The sequence below is a fragment of the Ptiloglossa arizonensis genome, chromosome 8 (genome assembly GCF_051014685.1).
Source record: "Ptiloglossa arizonensis isolate GNS036 chromosome 8, iyPtiAriz1_principal, whole genome shotgun sequence".
Lineage (NCBI taxonomy): Eukaryota > Metazoa > Arthropoda > Insecta > Hymenoptera > Colletidae > Ptiloglossa > Ptiloglossa arizonensis.
In genome coordinates this window covers 19,973,081-19,998,570 of record NC_135055.1, presented here as the reverse complement: position 1 = coordinate 19,998,570, position 25,490 = coordinate 19,973,081, and the positions used below count along the sequence as shown (strand labels likewise).

The 25,490-nt window shown below is 49.0% G+C and overlaps 1 protein-coding gene across 1 annotated transcript in view; it reads left to right on the top strand.

Moving 5' to 3' along the window:
* Neto (Neuropilin and tolloid-like) overlaps positions 1-25,490 on the top strand; it is a 116,545-nt gene that overhangs the window by 56,308 nt on the left and 34,747 nt on the right. Inside the window, exons 2-3 of the mRNA XM_076318414.1 lie at positions 16,343-16,806; positions 17,690-17,927. Coding sequence (XP_076174529.1) covers positions 16,343-16,806; positions 17,690-17,927 — 702 coding nt within the window. The remainder of the gene's footprint in view (positions 1-16,342; positions 16,807-17,689; positions 17,928-25,490) is intronic.

Here is a 25,490-nt window from a genome sequence, read left to right as displayed (position 1 = left end):
GAGAGCGGAAAGAACAACCGCAAGCTTCTGTATTACGGTTAGTTGGCCACGGTTACGTTTTCAACGGTCGGGCCTCTATCGCTGGTGAAATTTTTCGTGGATTTTAAAGTACTCGCGAATTCCTCGCTCCGTGAGATCCAGTTTCGCGAACTTACGTAAAATAAGAGCACGAGGGGAGGGAAAGAGAAGAAGAAAAATAAAAAGAAAAAAAAAAGAAACACGAAGAAAGCGAGGGGCGATAAGTTATGTACCGAGCGCCTACGCGCCCGCGAAGGTGGATCCAAATTTAACGCGAAAGGAACTATTCCTCTCGGCGTGTGTTTCGATCGCGTGAAAAACGTTGCAACGACGAGAACGGAACGGAACGCGAGATTTCTGGTATATTTGGAACGCGCGCATACCGAGTATTGTCAACGATCGCGGCCGCGGGCGTGCGCGAGTCCGAACTTACTTTTCACCCGAAAATCGCGTGGAAATCCCGCTCTTGGTTGTCAAAGGTGACAAACTTGCCCTAAATTCTTCTCGTGGCTCGAATCTCGCGGATCTGCTCGCGCCTCGTCGTGTTTACGAGCACGAAACCGACGATGGAAATTAATAAATTACGAGAAACCGCGACACAGCACATTTCCGTGCATTATACGAGGGAGAACCGGAAGACGCTGGTGGCTGTACCTCGTGCTCGTCGAACGGAGAAGCTTGGGCGGGACGATGGTAATTTGCTCGCGTGTTTAAAGTTTCAAGGAATTCGCGCGCGGACCTCGTCGCATCTTCAACCGTTCGTGAATTTATTCGTGGTAGGTGCCATTGCTCTCGAGAAGTTCTGAAAAGTGATTAAAAATGGTCCCATAGGAGAAATCGCATCGACGACAAGAATACGACTTTTAAAACGATAATCGAGGATATATCGATCATGAATAAAATTGCTCTGAAAGAGATCTAAAAAATAAGAGAACGAATCCCATTGAAAAAATCGTATCGACGATAAGAATAGTTCCTCGGAACGATAGTCGAGAAAGAAGAAAATTGTTAAGTGGAACATTTTCTTTGCGAGCCGTACGGACTGTTTCACAGCCGACACGTAATAAACAATACGATGAAATTTAATCAAACTCCATCCATTTTCGTATCGGACCACAATGAGAACCCGACTCGTGCCAACAGAGCTACGCTCGCGCTGCGCGCACGCGAGGAATTTAATTCCTCGACCACACCTGCTTAGTTACTAAATAATCTGCAATGTGTTTCCTCTGTGTAATAACGGGGGAAAAATGAAATGGATTCGTTAAGCGGTCCGTTCGAATAAATTCCCAGAGGGTGTGCTTTTTCGCGGTGAGAAGGGTTGTACCGAGAGTAAATGGAAAAATGTCACCGGAATCGAGACGACTCCAGTGCTCTGGTACGGTTCTAGTATGGAATGTGGAATTTTTGTTCCGATCTGGTACGATTCGCGATTCTTGTCGAGCGACGTCTTTCCAGATCCTCTTTTGGTAGCCGCGTGGTATCTGAAATGGAAATCTGACGAGAGAAAATGGAAAGTGGCCAGTGTCGGGTAATTTTCAGCTGGCCGGATGCGAAAGATCGTTTCCGCGGCCCGACGAGAAAATTCCGACCAACGATGGAACCGATACGCGACCAAACGCGAACACGGTCGCGGAACACTGCATAAAATTTGCTCGGCGACGAGGACGCGTCGTTGCGCGAAAATTTTGTTTGCCCGTCGAATATCGTTCGATTGTCAATACGGAAAGGGAAACCGTCGGTCGAGTAAATTTATCGTCGTGTCAACCGACGCTTTGTATACGGGGAACTGTTTACTCGCTAAATAACAGACGCAACAGCGCAACTCGCGAAACGTTGGCATTGTTACGGCCCTTTTCGATGGATCGCGAGATGATTCGAGACGCGCGCTAAACACGTAACCGGGTTGCACCGAGTACTCGCAAACAACCACGGAGTCCATTAAATTTACGCGCGAGATATTAAGAGCATGGTTGCCAACTATGCACCTCGCGTCATCCGTGCTGCGCTTACCTCCGCAGACCTCGTCCACGTTTCTCCGCTCTCTTTCGCCCTCTCCCCCGCCACGAAGACGAATTCATTATCGCGAAAACCCCGTACTCGATTAAGCGAATCTCGATTCCCGTAGTTCCCGCGCGTTGCTCTCTTGTTTCCCGAGAAGCGTTCCACGATTTAATAGACGCGTTCCGCGAGTCGTTGTAAATCTTGGAAAACTGCGATCTCTGGTACACGGGCTCCCGAGTTTCGAAGTTCGCCGAGTGTTGCGTCGTTCGTGCGCCCGTCTGGCTGTCGCGTGTACGGAAAGTTCGAAGAAACGTAGAAATATCGGTGAATACGAGTACATTGTATCGGCTCTCTTGTATTCGTATTACGTTCGCTGAATTTATTCGTACCTCGATTCTCCGCCGCGTACTTCCCGCGCGATAATGGGAATCGAATACTCGAATACTTCTCGCGAATGATTTTCTATATTATTAACCTTCTCTTCGAAAGCGCGAGTACACCGAAGTTACGAGAACGTTACCCGCTCGAAGAGAGGGACGATTTTTCGCTATTTTCCACCGCGATAACGGCGATAAAATATTCCACTCTTTCTCGCGAACAATTTTCTAAATTATTAACCTCGATTCTGAATGCTCGAGGACGAATACGTATACACACCGTGGGTATAAGATATTCGCGCGGAGGTGTTTACATTCCGGTATGTATTCGAGGAGAAGAGCGATGACGCGAACACAGAGGTCTAAGAATACTGCCAGAAAGTATACACGGGAGCTGAAAAGTGTAACGGGATCGAGAGAGTCTCGATCGGAGAGTATTGATCAAATACTCGAAGTTAGCCGACATCGAGATCTCTTCCCCTGAAATTATTCCAATCGTGTACCGCGAAAACTATGGGTCCACGTATTTCGATAAAACTGTACAGGCCTCGATCCGAGACACTTGGAGCCAGCTGCTCTACCCTGGCCAGAGAACGTTGGTTCCGGTCTAATCACCCAAGTTGAGCTGCGTTGGGCAGTTAAGGGTTAGCGCTTATCGCTGGAGAGGTAATTATCTAGGAACTCGGTTTGCTGTTGGCAAATCGGTGTTTCTGAGCCCGCCTAAAACTGTGAATCCACGAATAAACGACTATAGCGCGGTCGATCGATACGACTCTTTCCGGCCGAGTTACGACTCGCGGAAGTCTTTATCGAACAAACAGGGAAACCTTTAGGGACACTGTTCTCGAAATTCCACGAGGGAATTTGCATCCGGTTCGCAACTTTGCTCGGAGAGAGATAGAGAGAGCCGTAGTTAACCTAACCGCGTCTCTACGAAGAAACGCGGGTTCTTTTCCGCAAGGCGAGTCGACGAATCGTTAAGCAACAATCGTGCGGCGTGCTCGTTACAGAAAACCGTTCCGTGAGACGGCGCTCGTCGACCTTCGCGCAATTAATGTCTCCCCGCTAATGGTTTTACGCCATTGTGAGCTCCGTTTCGAGAAATCCACGGAATTTCCATTATAAATCGTCCGTCGCGGTACCGTGGGCCGGGCGAGAGTCAGCGAAAAAGATAGATGGTGCCACGAAAGACGGTGGCTGGAGTTTCACCCGAGATTCGACCGGAAGAGATCTAATGTTACGATCCTCTCCTTCGATGGGTACTGGCTTCGAGCCCGCTGCCCCGAGCGGAAATGTCCTCCCACAGGAGCTCGTCCTGGAAACTGGTGCCGATTTCCGACTCCGAGTTCTCCAATCCTTACGTGCCGCCCGTGAAACCGTGAAACCGTGAAACCGTGAAGCCGTAAACCGTCCCCGAATCCCGCCGAAAAGGGAATAATGTATCGCGCCGGTAATCCGGATATCGCGAAACAGATTGCCGCGTTCAGTGCTCGAGTTACTGATTTTTCTCTCTCTCTCTCTCTCTCTCTCTCTCTCTCTCTCTCTCTCTCTCTCTCTCTCTCTCTCTCTCTCTCTCTCTCTCTCTCTTCTCTCGCCTAACAAGAAATTTGTCCCGAAGGTCCGCACGGGTTCCTAACCCGCCACGAGGTTTACGAGCGGATTAACGCGTGCGTGCACTCGATGCACGGCAACTTAATCGACGACGATAATCGTAAACTTGGATTCTCGGATGGTTTACGAAACTTCTGCCGTTAAAGGTTCCAAATTTTACTACTTTTGTTCATTATGCCACGTTTTCTCTTCTTTTGACACGACTGTCCACCAATTGAACGCAAATTTCTCCATTTGTTTTGTATTCAAATTGGTCAATGAGACGTCGAACCGACGAGAGAAGATAGAAAATATGTACGCGAAGTGTCATTCCGCGTCGAGTTTTCAAATAGTAAAAATACACCAGCAAGAAAATACATCGTTGAGAACGATACGCGTTTCTATTTTTATGTTCAATGTTCTCGATAATCTTAAACAATTCTTGTAGAAGCGTGGTCGAGAAGCTTCGATATCAATGCTAGAAAAGAACAATTGACTCCGAAAGGAAGCCGATCGAACTTGTATTCCTGGAAACAAGAACGCGTACCGAGATTGACCGAGGGGAATCTTAATTTTCGGAAATTTCGCAGCGAGTGCAACGTTAACGTCTCGTTCCCTTAGAATATCCCGAACCCTCCCACTAAATGCGGTATAAATATCTCCGGCAACCCTTGCCTGGCCGGATCAGGAAAGAAGCCAATCTCCCGGTTAGCGTTCAATTATTAAACCGAATTGGAGAACGAGCACGCGTAACGGGAAGTAGTCGTGCGCGTTACGAGGGTGTTTCTCGAGCCTTAGTAGGGTAGTATACCATCGGACCGTTTCCGCTTTTATCGACTCGCGAATAACTAAAACCTGTGCATTAAGCGTTCCAACGGAGTACAGTCGTTAGGAGGTACTGCACACCGTAGCCCAGGGGCCCTGTAATCTCGCGGAGTTCTGTGTCCGGAACAGAGCTTCTTATTGGGGCTGAGTTATTCGAGCGACTTTTACCCGAGGAAAAAGCACGCGAAATATTTCTCGATAGGAACCGCTCGTACCGGGGGGAAAAAAGCCCGTATTCGACGGGAAAATGTTTCATCAGTGTCAGCCGCAAGATTCTGAGAAGTTGGGAAATCAGGAGAAGAATACCTCGACGATAAATCTGTCCAGGGCCGTTTCTCGCCGCGGTGTTTTCGTTGTATCGTGGATTCGGTTACAAATCCGACGGAGATTTATTTCGATCGCCGAACGGTCGTGACTGTGCTTATGAAAAAAAAAAGAAAGAAAAGAAAGGAAGAAAAGAGCGGAAACCGAGCCTAAAAGATTCGATAACCACCGAGCGAAACGAAAAACACTGAACAAGGGAGAGCCATTTGGAAATCGAGAAAGCCTGCACCCAGAAATGGAGATACACGGCTGGATTGATAGTTCGCGGTGCGTTCAGTTCGGATAGAATCGTTTCGATCGACGAGATCGAATTTTCCAACGAACGAACGACACGTGATATCGCGATCAATCGAAAATGTGTACCTTCGAGAACCCCGCGTTACCGCTAAGACGTTTCCGCGGACGTTTCACGAGGACTCGCAACGTATCGAATTCTTTTCGATTCGTCTCCGAACGAGGACGGCATCCGGTGGTATCTCAAGACGAAGAATGGACCACGTTCTTGGCATACTGGGCTCGATCCACGAAGGAATTTCACGGTGACCGTACCGAAACTCCAACAACGATAGTTTACGATCGATTACGCCAACAGGGGACGAACTATGGAAGTATCGAAGTGTTCTTTGCTAGGAAACTTCGCAAACAGACTAGAATCCGAGGGAAAACGCACGTTGGCGTAACCGAGCAGCTCGCTCCAAGTGTTTGGGAATTTTACAACGCTGCAAACTTCCGCGTCCAACTAATTTGCAATAGTCGCGCGACGATGTAAAAGTTACGCGGCTACTCCTGGTTGACAGTAACTTTTTCCAAACCCTCTCCCGCGAAGACACGAAACCTTCGAAGCGTCTCCCGAAGTTTCTTCGAGTAGCTTTCTCCGCGTCTCGAGAGAACAATCGCGGTTACGCGCGAGGTATCGATTCCCGCTCACTGCCATTTTCGCAAACAGATACCTAGGAACGAACTCACGGGAGGACCTTCGATGCATGCACTTCGACCGGAAGGAAGGAAACGAGACTTCGAAGGGGAGAGCCAGACCCCGTTAACGACGAATCTCGTCCTACGGATTTACGACGCGAGTCGCAAAGTTTTCGGTTTCCCGCCCCCCGTGTATCAACTTTGTTGCTGCAGCGGGAGTATCGGTTCGAGTGTTCCCTATGCAGTGAGTACACGGTTCGTTTTTAGGTTAGAACCAACGACACTCAACGCAGGGTGAGTTTTGTAACGATACTCGATACTCGAAAGATTATTTCTTCCAACGAATATTCGATCGAGTCGGATATCGAAAATTTCCGAAAAATATTTTCTCCTCTGATGAATACTTAGAGAGTGTCGTCGAACGATCTACTTAGCGTTCCACTTGCGCGAAAATTGACTAGAATGCGTGGAAAAATGATTTCAATCGCTTACCGATATTTTCACGAACCAGAGTAAAATTTGTATCTCGGTCGTAAGAACAACGAACCGTAAACCTCGCCGAGGCTCCCCGTGATTTACGACGAGAATCAAGTTCTCAGTTTCCGCGTGCGCACACGTGCACCTCCTGTCCGTGTATCAACCTCCTTCGAGGACGTGTTCCGCTTACATCCTATCGTCCTTTCGTTCGCAACGATACGTTTTGGCGGGACAAAGTCGCGCGAGGGAGAGAGAAGAGATTCGCCGAAGCTTTTCGGTAAATTCGACGAACCAAAAAAAAAAAAAAAAAACAAAAAAATAGAAAACCTATCCCGCGTCCTGGGACGAAAAATCTGATTGAAATTCCAACGCGCGATACGGCGAGGTTTTCGTGCAATAATGGACGCTGGTAATTAATAACTGCCGGAGAAACCGCACTCCGAAAGAAAATTAATTTCACCTATCGCCAGCTACGACGGAATAAAATTTCAGACACCGAGAAACATAAATCAGACCTTCCTCGCGGGTTTTAACGAAGGGTCAAGCCCGTAGAATCTATTCTTTCGTCTTCGGGGGCCGGTTTCGCGCCCCGTCGTATTTTATCCGCTCGAATGTAGATAAAATTCCATAATTCATCGGTAAACAGAAAAGTTTTTGTTTACAGTCGCTGCACGATGGACTTTACGAGCCGGCGTGTCCGGAATCGCGAATATTGTTCCCGCCCGACCGATTTATCGTTTCTCCAACTTCTCGCGGGTCAGGGGGTTCATGACAAATCAGACGAACGTTACTCTGGTAACTGTGTGCACGGTTTTCGGTAAAGTCCAATCAACGACGACTAATGCAGTGACGCTAATTTTCGCTGCGCTGGCTCGGCATGGGATAATTTAACGAGAAAATCGCGAACAAATAGAGAGCTGCGATACGGTAAATTTCCAACCGCGTACGGCGCTATACCGCGAAACAACTCACCTTTCGAGTCACCGACATTGTCCGAAATAATATCCAATTATTTCCCATTTAAATGATCTCGTCGACCCCCGAGACGGTGCGAACGTAATCGTCGCGTAGACGACAGTTTTCCAAAAATTGTACGAGTATTTCCCGAGCACAGATTTGTCCAGATTCGAGGTAGAACTTTTTTTTTTCTTTTTTTTTTTCACAACCGTAACTACGATCCTGGATCGAATCAGGAAAATTGCATTAATTCGATACGAACCGAAACGATTCGAATTAATTTCCCGTAACAGCTATTCGAAAGTAACAGTGGCAGTTCCCCGATTAAAATTCGCGACCTTTATCGAAACTGTATTACTTACGAGACGACACGATACGTGAGCTTTTCGTTTAATTCACGACGTCGCAAATTCGACTCTAGTTTCAACAAAGAGGGTGAACATTCCACGGGTCTTGTACTCTCGCAGCAGTGTTAATACTCGTATAGATCGCGGCCCGTGCACGGTACTTCGTCTACAATACGATTGAATAAGGGTGAGTCGTGAGCTTTCACTCCTTTTGCGAAGAAAATTTCGAGGCATGCACGCTGCACGGGAACGAAGAAAATGGAATTCTTCGTGGGCTCCCCGTGCCCGTGGACGTGTACGAGTATACAGTCTGTCGCAAAAATTCACGCGCGTTTCGTAAATTACAACACTTATCGAACATTTTCACTATCCGGTGAAAATTAAACGATCTGTCCGTTAAAGTTGGAACATCGAACAAAATTAGCCGCGAGCAAACGTCAGCGAGAGAGTAACGTTCAAATGTTTGCGTTAAAAAGTACGAAAGTTAATTCTACTAATAATCGCGTACACGAGAATACCGTGGTGTTGTGTGGACATAATTTGTAATCGTGTTCGATAGAAACGAAATTACCATTAGGAAAGAAATTTTATTCCCGTTTCCTGTTATTTTCGGCAACAATTTTCTTCGCGTCTACGTGTCCGGTAACCTTTGCTCGTTTCGACAGCATTCTGGCATGTGTTCACAGACTTGTGCAATCGACTGTACGCGTAGTAGCTTACTTGCGTGCGGTGGTCGACGCCCGTGTGCGCAAAAGTCGAGCAACGCAGCCGGAAAAATTCGGCTGGCTGGTAAGAGAATTTTCGCAGCAATAAGAGAATATTCGAAATAATAAAATCGAAGACGATCGATAACCTATCGCCCGTTCGCGGCTGAGATATTTGTCCAGATCGCGTAAAAATGTTACTCACTTCCGGTTCCACGATCGAATTTGGCGCTCCTGTCGCTCGAACGTATCCAAGGTTCTGCGTACCGATTCGAGGTTTCACGATCACGTGGTTCCATTCACGATTGAACCGTTTCGATGCTCGATGCTCGCGTTTTTCTGAAATAATAAAACAACATCGTCCAGAGAAGCTGAAATATTCATTGCCAGGAAAGTCGATAAAACATTGTTTACATTCGAGTGGTTTATACATTTATACCCACAGGGCTGTTGACGTGTCAATATCTGTAGCAATTTACAAAAAAAAAACAACACTGTATTTACGATCGAAGTCGATTCCCAGACAGCGAGAGAATGAAAATTGTCGATAATCGCGATTCGTATTTACTCGTACGCTCCGGATATTGGGTAGCCCGAAGGGCTGACTTTTTTTTTACTTTCCGTAAACAAAGTAACTGGAAATAAAACCGTAAATAAAATTGTCGATTTTTCGAGCACCGATTTCTTTCACGAACAATTTCCACCGGTGGTTCCTCGGTAATTTCATTTCGTCGGGCGGCATAAATCTACACCAATTTCTCGGAGACGGAAGTTGCCGAAGTTTTCAATTTCTGCAACGGTTCTCGAGACGTCGTGGCGTAAGTTTTAATCGTCGTTCGCATCGCCGCGAGTACGGGACGAGATTCCCGCGGAAATCGTCCAACGGGCGCGAAATGATCGTCGAGCGATGAAGCACGATCGTACGTAAATCTCGGTGAAACTGTATCGCCGGTATTCATCGCGGAGGATCTTGTACCAGGCAGCCCCGTAAACGTGGGGGATAGCTCGACCTTACGAGAGATTCCTGGCGCGGAAGTTTTTCGATTTATCATCGAGCGTTCGCCGCGACGTGTTCGCGTAGCTTCGGGAACGCGGGCAACTTCCACGAGCGAATAGATTCCACGATGTTGGAGGGATTAAAAGTTCAAAGAAGAAAGTTGCCGCCACGGTTCGACGAGCGAGCGCATCCACCGAGACACTCGTTGCTTACGAAAAAATCACCAACCCGGAGGGAAACTTTCGAAATTCGTGAAATTTTTCCGAGAGCTACGAAAAGGAAGGTAGCGCGCACGCGACCGTTTCGAACAATTCCGAATTCTTCGCAACGAAGATGTCCACGGGATTTCGCAATTACGAGAGAAAAAAATAATCAACCAGGGAGAAAAGTTTCGAAATTCGTGAAAATTTTCCGAGACACGACGGAGATTAGAAAGAACCCGCGAACTTTCGAACGATACGAATTCCTCGAAACGAGATCGCGAAATTGTACGAAACGATGTTCGCACGAATTCGTTGTTAAAAGGATTCCACCATTATGTGAAACTCTCCGTTTAATACGGCTGATTGTGTAAATACGCGCAAATTAAATTATTGTATACACGCCCATTGTTATAATAATCTCGTGTTTGACAATATTTACCCGAAGAGTTTCCGGTTTCAATAGGAACTTAATTAGCAACGATCATTACGAACGATTACGAGTCGCGTTGTAACGCCCGGGAACATAATACCTTCAATTAGCGCGATTTCTAGTTCGTTGTTCAACCAACTTTCCAATTAGTAAGCCATTAATACAAATTTTACGGCGAAAGTTCTTCGGTGAGTATCGACTTCTCCGTATAAACATTCCCGCTACTTAACGCTTCGAATCGAAGTTCCGTAACTTCTGTAACACGAGAATCGATATGTACATTTGAAACTGGAACTCACCGTGTCTCTCTCTCACTCTCTCTCTCTCTCTCTCTCTCTCTCTCCATCGAAGGACCAACTTTCTCCAAGTGCGATATCGAACCCCTACCGATCGGACAAATATCGAGTAATATTTCGATCGAGAAAAGGTGTCGAATAATACAAGTACTACGTAGTAATTCAATCAACGTTGCTTGAAAATGAACGAAACATTGCTCCGTACGGTGTTCCCGAACACCAGGGGGAAATCGTACGATCTGTGCTCGACCGAGGTTCGAAACTGACTGTAGGTCGATGAAGTACACTTGTACAAATACGTCGGTATGGTTCGGGGAACGAACGCTTCGACTTTGAGGCGAGTACAATTAGTAAACACGGTTATAGCGAACGCGGTAGTAGACCGCTTTACAGGTGTTCCTCGAAAAAGAAACAAACACGAATACAAACTCGACCGCTGCGCGAAGAATTTATTCCATTGGTTCGCGATAACATCCCGCGAATATTTACAATCTCGAGACACTGGTCACCCAGTACACCAATACAGAGTACGTTACTTTAACGTAGAAGCTGAAAAGACAATTTCTGAAGAATCGACGAGGTCTGGAGACCCGATTCGCGATCCCTGTTCCACAGGGCAAGTTCTCGAACTCCGCGTTGCAGTTCGTTGCACCGTGCACCATGCACCAGATCCATTCGATCGCGATAACATCCCACGAATATTTTAATCTCGAGACACTGATCACCCAGTACACCTGTACAGAGTACGTTACTTTAACGTAGAAGCTGAAAAGGCAATTTCTGAAGAATCGACGAGGTCTGGAGACCCGATTCGCGATCCCTGCTCCACAGGGCAAGTTCTTAAATTCCGCGTTGCAGTTCGTTGCACCGTGGACGAGATCCATTCGATCGCGAAAAAGCTATCTCCGCGGCGGTTGTTCGTAAGCCTAGGTGGCTTCGCAGTCCCAAAAATTCCCAGCGTTTCGAAGCGTGTACGCGCTCGGGAGCGCGTTATCCGGGATCCGATCCAGGCGGAGGATATTCGCGCATATTCGCGAGCGCATAAAGGGTTCCGAGTCGTTCCCTCGCGTGGAGTTCGCTCGAGTTCGCCCGCAACGCGGCGGTATCTGGCAGATTAGCGGCAACTTTTCTCCTCTAACTTCGAGTGGAGGCTCGAGCAACGAAAGAACCGGCTTGCACGATTTATTTCGCACAGTGGCACCGTGCACGACGAGTGGAAGAAACCGAACGTCCGATTCCCGGCCACGCTCGTTACGTTAAAGCGGTAGGTGCGTGTACCGTTAATTGGATTAAGGAGCACGCGCGGCTAATTAAGGGTACGGGGACGCGAGTCGGCCACGAGCTGACGGTTGCTCAGCCGCGAGAAAACGAATCGGCGGTAAATTAAACGACGGAAAAGGGAAAAAGAAGCGGTCTGCCGGGAACGGGACCAGACCGTTCCGCGAACCGCTGTCCCGTGGGAAATTATAAATAGAGGTAATACTCGGGCCTGAGTCGCGCAACGGGGCTGGCATCGCGGCAGCTAATATAAATAGTTGAACCCGCCGCGCAATTTGTACATCGAAGTGATCTTCGCGGGCTCTTCGAGGCCTTCCCCCCACGGACCTATCGCGGGTCACCGATCCTCGAAACCCGATTCGTTCGTCAAAATCTCCGATACCATACGGCAAATATTTTTCCTCCATTTTACCGTACGAGGCTTCAAAGGGTCGTATACCTCGTTCGGGCAGTGCGCCGTCCAATATCACTTTATACGTACAAAGGGATTTAAATAGAGTTTGTGTCTACGACGAGTTCGCGAATATCGTGCTATTACGTTTCACCGTGCAAAGCCTTTGATAACGTTTTCGACAGTATTGTAAAAAGGGTCGAGAGATCCACGCTCGGGGGAGGAGACTCCTCTTAGCCGGAACGTTTCTTTCGACCACCTGCGAGAAGACGAAACCGACGAGGTGAACGGACCGTGAGTAAGTTCTCCGAATCGTGATTCGAGATTTTCCACTCCTCGAAGAAGAACGGAATTATTTCTCGTGTTAGTTATGCACCGAACGGCTGTGTAACTTATACACAGAGGTCTCGTAGTTCGCGTTGGTCGATCGGTCGCCCACCGGGTAGCCTCGCGAACGTTTGCCCGTGCCAGGGATGATAAAAACCTCGGGAGAACGGCGAGATGATAGATCCGCTGCCAGAGAAAAAGTTACACGGGGAAGAAAGATGCGAAAAGTATGTAGGAACGAGTGCAGGGATCGGAAAAGGGGGCCATCCCGAACGAAGAAACCCGAGGGTCCCGATGGAAAAAGAAACAAAGTCGTAAACAACGCGGTAAAATCTTCCAGCACCGGAAAAAGGAGGATAATACGTCCCGTTCTTTTTCGCGGTGCTGGAGATGGAACCGGAAGGAATCTCTGAACCGAGGCGTTGAACGTTGGAGCGGAACCAGAACGGAGAGGAAAGGGTGTGCAAGGTGTCTTGCACGGGCAAAGATCGGATTTACTCGGCCAGGGTGGATTGAGACGGATCTTTGCCACGGATTCTGACCCTGGAGACGCTGCTAACACCGTCCAAACCTGGGTTTACGGTTTCCCGGTGTGTGCTGATTTTTGAGGATCGAGTCTAAAAGTTGCTCCATTGCCGCGAAACTTTTAATCTTTTCGCGACAACGCTTCCAGCCTCTCGGTAGGACAGAGTCTTCGTAGTTGGTAATGAAGCGACTAGTCCACAAATGACGCTCGATTATTTTTTACGTGACAAATGAAGAAAGAGCGTTTTGAACGTTTACCTGTTATGCTATCGACGTTCGAAGATGCTAGCTGCTGCCATCTACGGAGATTCTACCGTACCTCGATACACGTCCATTAACTCCGGGCCTAAGTCCCAGCACTCGACTACCCCCCACTTTACACAAGTTGAGTAGCAAAAATATCGTCCATCTTGAACACGTTAACCAGAGTTCGTTTAATGGTAAAATAGAATCCTCTCCAAGATCATCGTTTCACGAGATATCCAAATCACGTCGATGTTCTCTTTAAATCGAACACTATATTTTTCTTGTATCACCGTGGCGTGGTCGTCGCCGAGAGAATTTCAGAACGGTGTACAAACTATCGTAAAAATGGCGATACAGTTTTCAGTTACCCGGCCACGATGTAAATCCAAGCTTCGAACGTAAATAAAGAGATTTTTATCGTTTTTTCGAGCGCGGGCGACCTTTGTCGTTAGTTCCCGCGGCAAGAGTGGTTTTTCGATCCGATTTTTTTATCCCGTCCCGATCAGTCGGCGCACCATATGCTCGCGCAACCAATTCCACTATAGGTGGAATTAACAGAGGACTTTGTGCACACCGCCGAAATCCAAGGGCACAGCGGTAGACAGGGAGCGGTATTACGTTGAATCGTTCCACGATCCCTTTAGCCTCCGGACCGCCTCGGAGTCCCCCGAACCTTTTTCCACCGTAAGCCTCGAAATTCGTCCCCGTTATTGAGAAATTAAACGGGAGATATCCGCTCAACGGGGACGAGTCTCGATGCGAGAAGCCGCGGAGTAGGGCAATTTTCTACCAGTCGAGTTACGTTCGAGGAAGCTGCTCGAATCGAGAGATCGCGCTTCGATGTTCGCGATAGGTATCGTTGAAGATTGTCGAGTCTTCGCTCGATCGACTGTTCGTTGACGCGCACCGAAGGAAAGGGTACGTTTACGAAACAAAGTGTCCAGCGAAGAACGCGTGTACAGAGACAGGCGTACGTACGTTTCGCGATGGAAAGAAAACGCATCGTCGAGTAACAATTGGAGACATTTTCGACGAAGCTTTGTACTCTCGCACAATTCAAACCGATCGGAGAACCAGCTCCTCGATGACTGAAAGAACCGAGTAAATTCGACTTCGATCCGCGTCGTCCTCCCGATGTCCCTTTCTCGCAAATTTCCACGTGCAATTTCTTCTCGGACGGTTCGAAAACCGTCGAAAAAGTTCGAAGAGGAAACGGTCTAACCGGCGTTGAAGTTTGCTAATAAAATTTGCGAGTTCCGCGAGACACGATTAAGCAACGTGTCCGGTTTAAGCGGCCATCGTTACTCAATTTGCGCGCGGTTCCGCGCGAAAAGAGTGCGTTCGCGAACGATGCAAATTAGTGGACGGTCGACGAAAGGAAATGACGCGCGCTCGATTAAACGAGACTGGACCGTTTCGACGCAAACGAGGCTCACTGGAGGGGAATGACGAATTTTGTTTCTCGTCGCGCACCCACCCCTTTGAAATTATCGTCTCCTTCGAACGGGAAAGGAGATAAGAAATCTCGAGGAACCTTTACGAAAGAGAATAGTCGTGAAATTTGACGATTATCGGAAACAAGTTGTACGATTTCACTTTTTTCAACGGGTGAAATACAGCCGGTTTCCTCGTGGAACGAGAGGGTGGATTGTACACACAGCCACGCGGTACGCCTCGCAAAGGGAATTCGATAGGGGTTAATTCGGATAAAAAATTCAGGGAACTCCGTAAAAGCGGCACGTACGATGGTAGGTATCCGTAGGTCGTTTCATCGTTCCCGGTCGTTACGATACCGTAATTTCGACGCGCGATAACGAGCTCGAGTATCGCGCCGTACGTCTCTCTACACGTGGACGTCCTCTCCGCCTCTTCGAGGAAACCGGGCGTACGAATCAACCACGAAATTCGTTCGCGTACCAAATCCGATTTCGTTTGTCCGTCGAGCGACGTCAAACTCAAATTGTCCACCGGTTGACAAGCGACCGTTGGGAAAAAAATTGGAGAAAATGGGAATCGGTCGGTTCGGAGCGAAGGCTAACCGTTGCTGAACGAGGTCAGCGAACCGAATTCGCAGCTTCCGATCACTCGCGGACCGTTCTCTTTCCGTCTCTTTCTCGGAGAGAAAGAGAGAATTCGATAACCGCGAACCGTTTTCCAACGAATTATTTCGGAAGTCTCTCGCACGTTTTCGGTGACGATCGTCGAAGAACCGTCCATGATGATCGCGAAATCTCGCGAATTCAATTTCCAAGGGATCACCGCACGGATCGACGCGCGTTAATAAGAACAGAGAGGATAACTTTCAGCGTGGATCGATCATTGTTTCGTCGCACCGCAAATTAATTTCACAGGGTACACCGTCACGGGCGATAAAACACTATCGCAGTTTCGGCCACGTCGAACCAGAGCGTTCACTTTTCGAAACCCTGTGAAAACCTCGCCGCTGGGTAAACCGTATTCAAACACGCTATTACCGCGAAATCGACCCCATTCGTTTATACGAAACTTTTAACTCCCGTCGTTTTACCGGGCGGACAAATATGAATTGTAAGTGGCGACGACCGCGGGGTGAAATCCGGGGGAAAAAGAACTCTATCGAGAGACGAACGAGACGATCCCATCGGGGTACCGTGACGCGGCGAAAAAACTGGATTACAACGTCGGGAATACTTCTTCGTCGACGAAGCCCGTTTCGAATGGGAATATCCTTTACCGAAAAACTTACCATTATCGTGGATGAGTTACAACGGGGGGGGAAAAAAAAAACTTACCCGGTAATAAATTTCATCTCGCTTCCACGTTCCTGCGTACCACTTCTGGGAGACGAATTATACATATCGTTTCGTCGAAAATTCAAATCGATCGGTGAAATTGTTCCCGCAACACGTGGTTAGAGAATTTAAATAATATTTCCTCTCGATCCGAACGCTCGGTATCGAATCGCGATATTTAAGATAATTTCAAAGGTAAACGCGATCTCAGCAGAGGTATCGGTGTAATCCCGGTTCTCTCGATTAATACCGGTCCGTGCGAATTGAAAGCACCTTGTAAAATCGTGCCACACCACGAACGATCCAGTAACCCGAAACGTTTCCACCGTTGATGTTTCAGTCACTGGGACGGCCGCGGAAGCCACACGCGAGACGAAGGAATCACTCTGGACGACGTACGACGCTCGAAGGACCGGTCGATCTTTCCCTTGGTCGTCCACCAGCACGGAGCGTGCCGCGGCAGTGACCAGATCTATCGGGAAGTCGCGTCAGACGAGTTCCTGGCACGTGGAGAACACGAGCTCGAGGGAACAACGGGTCGGTTTCGAGACGCTCGAGCTGGTCAGCGAGAGTCCCGAGATCGAGGCGGAGATCGAGATGCAGGGCATCGAGACGTTGTCGGGTAAAGAGAGTGACGCCGAGCTGGAAGTGAAAATCTCGTGCGAAAATTCGACGGTGTCCTCGAGGAGAACGCCAGACACCAGGCAGAAGATGAATCTATCCGCTGGCCGGACGTTTATCCAATCGACGATCGACCGATCGAGATCCAGTGAGGACCGTCTCTACTCCGATAGTTTTGACAACGTAAGTCGTACCGCGTGTCGCGACACTGTTCTACGATTGGACGACCAACGTTTCTTTGCATCCGTACGTCGCCCGGAGCGTCGTTCAACGCGAATACACCATCTCGAAATTCGTTTTCGCGATCGTTGCTACCAGAAGCGACTCCTCTCGAGCTTTCGAGATTCCAAACTCGAGCCAAAGAAACCGTATTCACAGATACGATAACGGAATAGATACTCGCGATAGATACTCTCGATAATTTCACGGAGGACGACCATAATTTAACAGCATCGTTGCACCGGTTGCCCGGAACGTTTCTGTCCTCGTTGGACGCTCTCCGTCGCGTAAAAAAAGCGCGCACGATCGACGAAATTGCACCGCGTCGTGTTTGGAATTTTTTTCACCCGTTCGTGGCGGTTACTCCAGAATCGAAACACGAACGGATCGATCGAGTCCTCGAATCCTCGATACCCGAGATTCGACTACGGGGGATAGGCAACGGGGTGCGGAAGAAGCGACCGAGTGATTCACAACGTCGCACGGTAACGTAATAATAGTCGCGATAGATTTTCCACGATCCCAATAATTTCGTAGAAGGGCGATAACTATAATTTAACGGTATCGCGACACCGGTTGCCTCGAGCGTCGTTGGGCTCTCATTTAATTAACGACCCGACACCTGTGTATCGGTAGGATTATTGCTCATCGATCGTATAAATTCTCGATAGGGTCGCACCGAAGTTAATACGATGGGGAACGGTTCCGCTTCGATGTAACACCCCCTGTGAATTTTTCCCCGTAACGGGACAATCCCCCCGCGGTATCCACGGTAAAAGTCCAACGGAACGAATTCGACGTACACGAATCGAACGTAAATTATCACACGGCTTTCGACTATGCGCAGATAGTGGCGTCGAACGAAAACCGGTTACCCAACAAGACGATCCAGCCGAGAAAAACCGGCGACCTCGCCACCACGCCGACACCGTACATCCTGGGCGACGTCGTGCACCGTCAGATGAGACACGTCCCGGACGTTTGCGAGAAGTTCAGCGTCGGGGACGAGGCCAAGCAGGAATTTTACAGCCCGAACTATCCGGACAACTATCCGAACCTCACCGAGTGCGTCAGAGTTCTGGAAGGTGAGCGAATCGCGCGATACTCGAGACACTTTGGACAAAATCTCACCTGAACCCTTTCGTCGCGATCGCTCTCCCTCGCGAGACCCGTCAACGCGATATCGAACGTTAACGAACGAATCGAGATTGAAAACGTAGCTATAATTCCGAGTTTATTATTCGCATCCAGCTGGTGAAAAATCACACGATCGATAAATTCTACTTCGTTGCTTCGAAATCGGTATCGACGTGTTCGTGCGGTGTCAATTACGTTCGATACCTTCGTGACAATTAAATCGGGATGTTGGAGCACGTAGACGAAAACTATCGATCCTTCTAGATTCTAATCATCTAGGTCCCAGATAAGAGTCCAGAAAGAATCGAAAGTTACAAGTTATCGACGCGTTGCCCCCGAAACTACTCGCAATGTATACTTTTGGCGCGGCGCCCGGTTCAACGTGGATGTTGCACGAAGATCGTCGCAGCGAAAGGGTTAAACGCGATAAGTCGTCGAAACGTTCGATCGTTTCCAGGAATGTGAAAAATCGCATGGAAACGAAACGATTCCCCGGTTCTTCGTACCGTAGGTAACGAAGTACCAATTCCAATGACCGGTTCTTCGAAAGAGAACCCCCTCCAGGTTCCAAGTGCGCAGCGAATTACAGGGTAGGAAGATATTATATCGCGGGAGGCAAATCCCTTATGGAAACGAATTTTCGCTTATCCGTTCAACTCGTGGAATTAATTCGTACGCAAGAGGGGGAAGGAATAGTGGATCGGGCGCATCGAATTTCGCGGTTGATATTCCAGTCGCTTCGTATGTACAAGTTCGTCGTAACTTCCCGGCTGGAAACTCGGTCGAACTTTGGAAAAGGGGGATAGGGAGCGGTCGTGGTGATTGATACACCCTGGTGGTTACCGTTCGGTCTCGACGAGGATCGAGCAGCCGGTAAATCCTCTCGGTCGTCGATACGATGCATTCGTGCGCGTCAACGGGCCGAAAGAAACGCATAAGTTTCCCTAGCGTTCCTCCCCTCTGTACCACAGTCGCGAACGAACAGCCTCCAGCGACAGAATTTATAATAAACGAGCCAAGGGCCCGTACGAGCGCGGAGAATTAATAATCGACGGCCACCGTGTCTCGTCTCGTAGCCGATTGCGCGATAAAGGTAGGAGGTGGGCGGGAGCATTACGATTCGCGAGGAGCGAACAACCGTCTCTGTGCTCTCGTTCGACGGGGTTTGCCTACGGCGTGGAAACCTTCTCTCCCTTTTTACGCGCTTCCGGAATTCCCGACGGCGCGCGAGAAGAGTAATTGCATAAAACGCCGCCGATCGGGCACACGGCCCGATAAATCATGACACTCTCCTACGCTCGAGCTGACCGTGGCTCCCGCCAACGAGATGCTTCGATAACGAATCGATAAATCTAGGACGTGGATCGTTCTCGAACGTCGCGCCGAGAATCGTCCGAAAAAGTACTCTCGTGCCCCTGCTCGTCGACGGTGCGCCTTTTTCGATAAAAATCCTCTCGTATCGGTAATATATCTAAAACAAAAAAAAAACAAAAAAATGAAAAATACGCAAGGTCGTCCCGTTTGGAACGATGTATTTTCATCCGAGGTTATTCCAGGGAACAGCTCTCTGCGTTAAGTAGCGGCTGTACAGAGAGAGTGTACACATCGAGATCGTTCAATTAAAATAAACCTCGCTACGTAGGCAGCCGAGGGTCGCGAAAGCTCTCGCTCTTCCGAAGCTCGGTGCTTTGTTCCGCGAAACCATAAACCGGGATTCTTCCGTAAGAATGATTAGGTGCCGTAGACTTCCGTGAATCCCCGGAGAACGTATCGCGAAGGATCTTGGCCCTTTCTTCCGCTTTCGTCCTCCGTGTCGCGTCCTCCCTGAATACAGGGGGACTGCGTTGAAGCAAAGTTTAAATTCACGCGGTAGAATTTCATTCGGACGTTAAACGTAACGTTAACGTGCATCGTACAGATACACGTACACGCGATCGTATCGAATGTATCTAGTTTCCGTTGCGAAACGCGCAGAGAGATCTACGGGAAATTATTTTCCTTGTCTCTGCTTCGGGGAAACAAAAGAAGAAAAGAACGGTGAAGGTGGTTCTCGATGAAACGATCGCGTATCTCGTATATACGTTCGTAATATTTTCATTTCGTGGCCGTTTCAACGAACCGTGGGCTAAGCAGCGATATACACATCGAGAACGTTCAATTAAAATAAACCTCGCGGTAGCGAGGCTGGCGAAGTCTCTCGCTCGCCCGAAACTCGACGTTTCGTTTGCGGAACCAAAAATTGGGATTCTTGTTTAAGAATGTGTGTTTGCTAAAAAATTGCGAAAAACGCTGTACACCGCGTGCAACTTGAACCAGACCGTAGGTCTCTCGACAATTAGGTGCAGCTAGTTGACTCTCGAGAATTCCTGGGAAACGTACGCTGGAAAGGAAGCCAGAATATTCCCCTCCCTCCCTCCCTCCCTTCCCTTACCGGCGTTCTTCCGTGTAGCACCCCCGAATACAAGGAGCAACGTTAAACCGAACTTCCGTCCTATACGGTGGAATTTTATTCGGACGTTAAACAGTATGAAAGCGTTCATCGCGTAGTCGTTGCGAGTGGTACGAAGCAGCGTTCCGAAAATTAGTACCGTACTTTAATCGGCTGCCATTTTTACACGCGACGCGGTCGTTTGTTATTTTACAGTCGCGGAACAGCCACGTGTGAGATTCATCGCGGAACGTTACACCGAAATACAGTTACGACAAACGTTGTTAACGGTGAACTGGTGAACTTTATGAAAAAAAATCGTAACTGGCGTTTCTCGTGTCGATCTCCGGTGACTTCGTCGACGAGCGAATCGGTCCACGGTACGATTCGCGAACGACCGTGCGAAGTGACATTTTGGCGCGAAATTCAAGAGTTCGGAGTTGTCGTTGACCCGTATTTCGAAGCCGACGGTAGAAATTCGTTAACGATCGCCGGTGTACGTTATCGCGATACGCCGCGCGAAGTCTCTTATCGCGCAAAATGGTCGAGCTTGGGAAACGTGTTCCAAAGGACGCGTTTCCGAGCCGTTTCGCATCGAAAAGAGGTGACACCGACTGGCAACCCTGATCACCCGACCCGACGTCCCTCGATTTCTTTCTTCGGGGTTTCTCAAAGAGCAGGGTCGGTTCGCCCGCAACTCTCGAGCAATTAAAGTAGAATTTAGGCCTTCGGAAACGCGCAAAATGGCTGTCCAAATATTTCAAAGAACATCCGTGTTTCGCTTCGGAACTTCGCTAAATAATAAATGTATCCGAATGGGGGGTGTTTCGTTTCCGTTGAAAGTTACTTGAAAACGAAACGCGGGACTACTCGAGACACCTTGCGCTTCCATTACCCTCTATTTCTGCCTATGCATCTCTCCGTATCGCTCCGATGCAACCAGTTCTCGTATTCGTGGCGCGAGGGTAAAAAAAAGAAAGAAAAAAAAAGAAAACCATTGAAATATTGGTTGCTCGCTGCGTACGGATGCAAGGAGTAGGAAGAAGTCAGTGGCGTTCCTCTTTCGAGAACGGTTCGAACGGTTTTTTTAGCCGCTGTATAGGCCTCGTAACGCGTCGGATTGGGCAAACGAGGGCAGCAGGGTCGTGTTCGAAATTGAGTCAGGGTCGACGAGCCACGGGACCGTGTACACCGAATCTTCTTCTGATGTACCAAAATAGTATCCCACGGTGATTGCTGGTCCTCGGCCGAGTTTTGGAAGCGATAGGCTCGACGCAGACGCGTCTCGTCCGTTAGAGCATCTCGTGAAACACGTAGCGCGGAAACGTTGCACGTCGGATGCACCGGTCGGATGCAACGAATCGGTGGGAAAACGATGGAACGTGTACGTCGCGGCCACTCGTCGCCGCGGGAAGAGGGACTACGATTTCTCCTCGATAGAGCCGAAGTGGCGCGATTTAATATAAATATCGCGACGCAGCGTCGTAAACCGGGACGATATTGGATGTCGCGGTTGAATAAATTCGAACCGAATCCCTTGTAAATCATACGCAGCCGGTATCGATGCGATCCGGCGTACCTTATTTCCTTTCCGAGCGCCTCGCTCGGGTTACGGAGTGGTATTGCCTCCGATTTGCATGGCGAAGTTCGTCCGTGGACTACCAGACAGAGAGAGAGAAACAGAGAGAAGGAGAGAGAGGGAGAGAGAGGACCAAGGGAGAACACAGCCGGTTAAACCGTCGCAACGTGCGCTGAATACGCTCAAGGATGTACTTCGCCGATAATATTCTTTTCGCCCGTTCCCGTGACCACGGACAACCGATAAGGAGGCGAGGAACAGCAATTGGTTCGCCACCGATAAGAAAGTGTGCTCTCGGGCACCCCCCGAATCGACCGCTTAATGTCCCGTATAAAGAGGACCGGTTACCGTGTTACGCGAACGAGAAACCGCGATCAAATTCGAGCGTCGGCTGTACACGTCGACGAATACGTTCCGACGATCTTTCCAAAGCGATCGATCCGGCCATCGGTGAAAGCTCCGCCCACGGAGAACCTTTTTCCACGGAAAATATATCGCGGGTACGTTTCGTTTCTTCTCGCGTCGGGGGTGCGACCAACGCGAGAGTTCGACGACCTTTCGTCGAATCGAGAGTAAAATCGAGGTTCGAGACTCGATTCGCCGACTCGGAAATTCGAGCGGGAAAAATTCGAATATTCCGAGTAAACGTTTCTCGTCCAAGACTCGTTCGATCCAGCCACGAGGTATACGCAAGAGTTGCACAATACCGGCACGTTAAGAGTGCACTTCTTCGCGCGGTGCGCAACAAGGACGTAGTTAAAAGCGCATCTCGGGGCGACGAACAACGGACGATAACTACCGCAGTTAAACCGGACCGGTCTGTCAGTGCATCACACCCGCCATTACATCCAGCGAGGTGATTATGGCATATTAAGCGCCCCATGTGAATTACGTCATCCAATTATCCGGCCGTCAATATGGGCCCGGTTAGAGATTAAGGAAGTTTCGCCCCTGAACGCGATCGACGTAAACCCCTGCGTACCGAATTGTTCCAAATTACGCAAATTGTCCGCTGTTAAGAACTCCCGCGTGTTCCGCCCCTCGAACTCGCTCCTCCGCGCTCGTACTCGTTTTGAAATTCGAGCGCAGTTCCTGTACCCGCATTGTCGCCTCTCGAGCATCGTTTCCACGTCGCCTTTTGTCCCTCGTTTCTGACGATTTCTTAACCCGGCGACAGGAACTCGTTAAACTCGTCCGCCGAAACTTTGTTCTCGCCCCGACACCGGGACGAGATCGTCGAAACTTTTCGAGGATCATCGAGCGCCGCTAAAGGTCACTGTTCCAATAACGTTCCCAGCGGTGCTCCGGCAAACGACGAAAGACCAGACCCGATCCAACTTTAATTGAAACGATTCGAAGTTACGCCGTATGCAAAGACGAAACCGAGACGATCCGGTCTGCGTTGATACAACGGTGATAACGTTCAGTTATCGGGACCTGGACACTTACCGTGAGAAGGCTCGTCAATTTCGAAGAACACGAGCGATTCGCGAGGCGGATCGTTTCTTTCGGTTAACTTTAAAAGCGTTCTTTCGTTCGATCGCGCCTGAGACATTGTAACGATGATAATTTACTTACAGATGTCGTGAGTAAGTTCGAGTAGAGGCTAAACACATCTTTCGTTTTGCGACACGGTCAACGAGAAAGGAAGTATCTAACGCTAGTAAGCGATCAGAGGCGAGAAACGTCTTCGAGTTGTACACCGAAAATACATTAGACGCTTTATTTTTAAAGTCACCGCAAAGTGTCCAGCCCTTCCGTGTTTACGGATAGGGAAATAAATTATTCGACACCATGTGGAAAAGTTAACCTATCACGTAGCAAAGCTAACTTATTCAGCCACCGAGTAATATCGGTAAAAATTCGCCTCGCGAGAAAATCTTTCGGGCAAGAGTGTACTCCGACTGTGTAACACGTAGAAAAGAGACTAAGGAAAAAGAGGAGCGTTCTAATTCCACTTGAATTATAGAACAGTAATGCGAGGACGGATGGGTCGGAAAAGGCACGAGGAACGCACGGGGTTTTAAGCACGATGTAACGAATAAATAAGTAACAAAAAATAAACCGTTCGAAACTCGACGCTCGGAATTTCATCCGCGTCTTGAATTTTTCGAAAGCTCGAGGGACCTCGTCCCTAAAGTTCCCATAAGGTAAACACGGACTTCTCGACGGAACGTTTCAAGGTGGGTGGATCGACCGAGTCAATCGCGAGTCACCTTTGCAGGGTAGTTTTCTAAATTCGGCGATACTCGCAGAGTAGTCCGCCCAGCTTGCAGTACGAGAAGAAGAAGAACTTCTGCCACGAGGAAGAACTCCTGACACGTTCGAGACGTTGTTTTATAATACGGCTGTTGAAAAACAGGAAGAGCTCCTAGGATTCCGAGTCTCGGGTGGAATCCAAAGGCTCCTTGGCAATAATTACAAAGAATGCGAGTATCGCGGACAATGTGCGCAAAAATTCTCGATGTCGTAGCGAGAGATACGCGTCTGCGCTGTAAGAAGCCATTTTACGGGATTCGGCTCGAATCCTCGGCGTTGAGGAGACCTTCTACGAACTCGTAATTAGCAGGTCGCGAGAGATGGGAACGAAAGGTAATCCAAATTCGAGCGAACTTCGAGAAAAGGAATTTTTGACTGTCAGTGGATCGAACGTTGCTCTCGAGAGTGCACTCTTAAGGCTCCGTTTTCCAAAGAACCGATCGTCCTCCCGAACCTGCTCGTCGCAAGGAAGTCGTCAAATGGGACGAAAAGAAATTGCGCGATAAACAAAATTTGTCCCCCCGTTGCACTCGCCTCCTGTTTAAATTTATCGAACGCTGCACGCTCGGCGACCACTCACCGCGCTGTGCATTCGCGACCGAAGTTTCGAGTTCGCGCGTGTGTCGTCCGTGTGCTCCGGAAAACACACGCACGGTCACGAAACGCCACCCACCCTCCCATTTCCTCCCCAATTCCACGGAGATCGGGGAACTTGGCTCCCAGAAAATCCATTAACGCTATCGAACACTTTGGAGTTTGCTTCGTTAACGCGACTATCGACGGTTAAAAAGACTTTCAATTTGGAAGAAACCGCCGGGGACAAAAGTTGGCGGGTTATCGCGGTTGGGGTATCTCGACGCAACCACCACCCCCGTCCCCTCGAGAGCCGGGCGAACATCTTGGGAACGTCGTTTAAATAAAATTCTCGGTCGAGCTGCGGAAGTCTCGCGTTTGAAAAGATTCGCAAGTTCTGAAACGGGGATTGCGTTCTACCCGGAGCGAACCGCGATAACGCGAACCCTCCCCCTGCCCCGCGTCCGACTCGGTGAGATCACTGGACCGTGAACTACAGATTCTACCGGGGTTCCCCGTTCTGCCCCCGGTTCGGCAAGTTTCCACGAAACGTTGAAAACTGGAACAGAAGAGCGAACCGAATGGATCGACGCGGGGCCTGTACAACCGAGAAACTATGGTTTCTTTCTCTACGGAAACGTTACCGATCCGTCGAGTACACGGCCAAGTTGC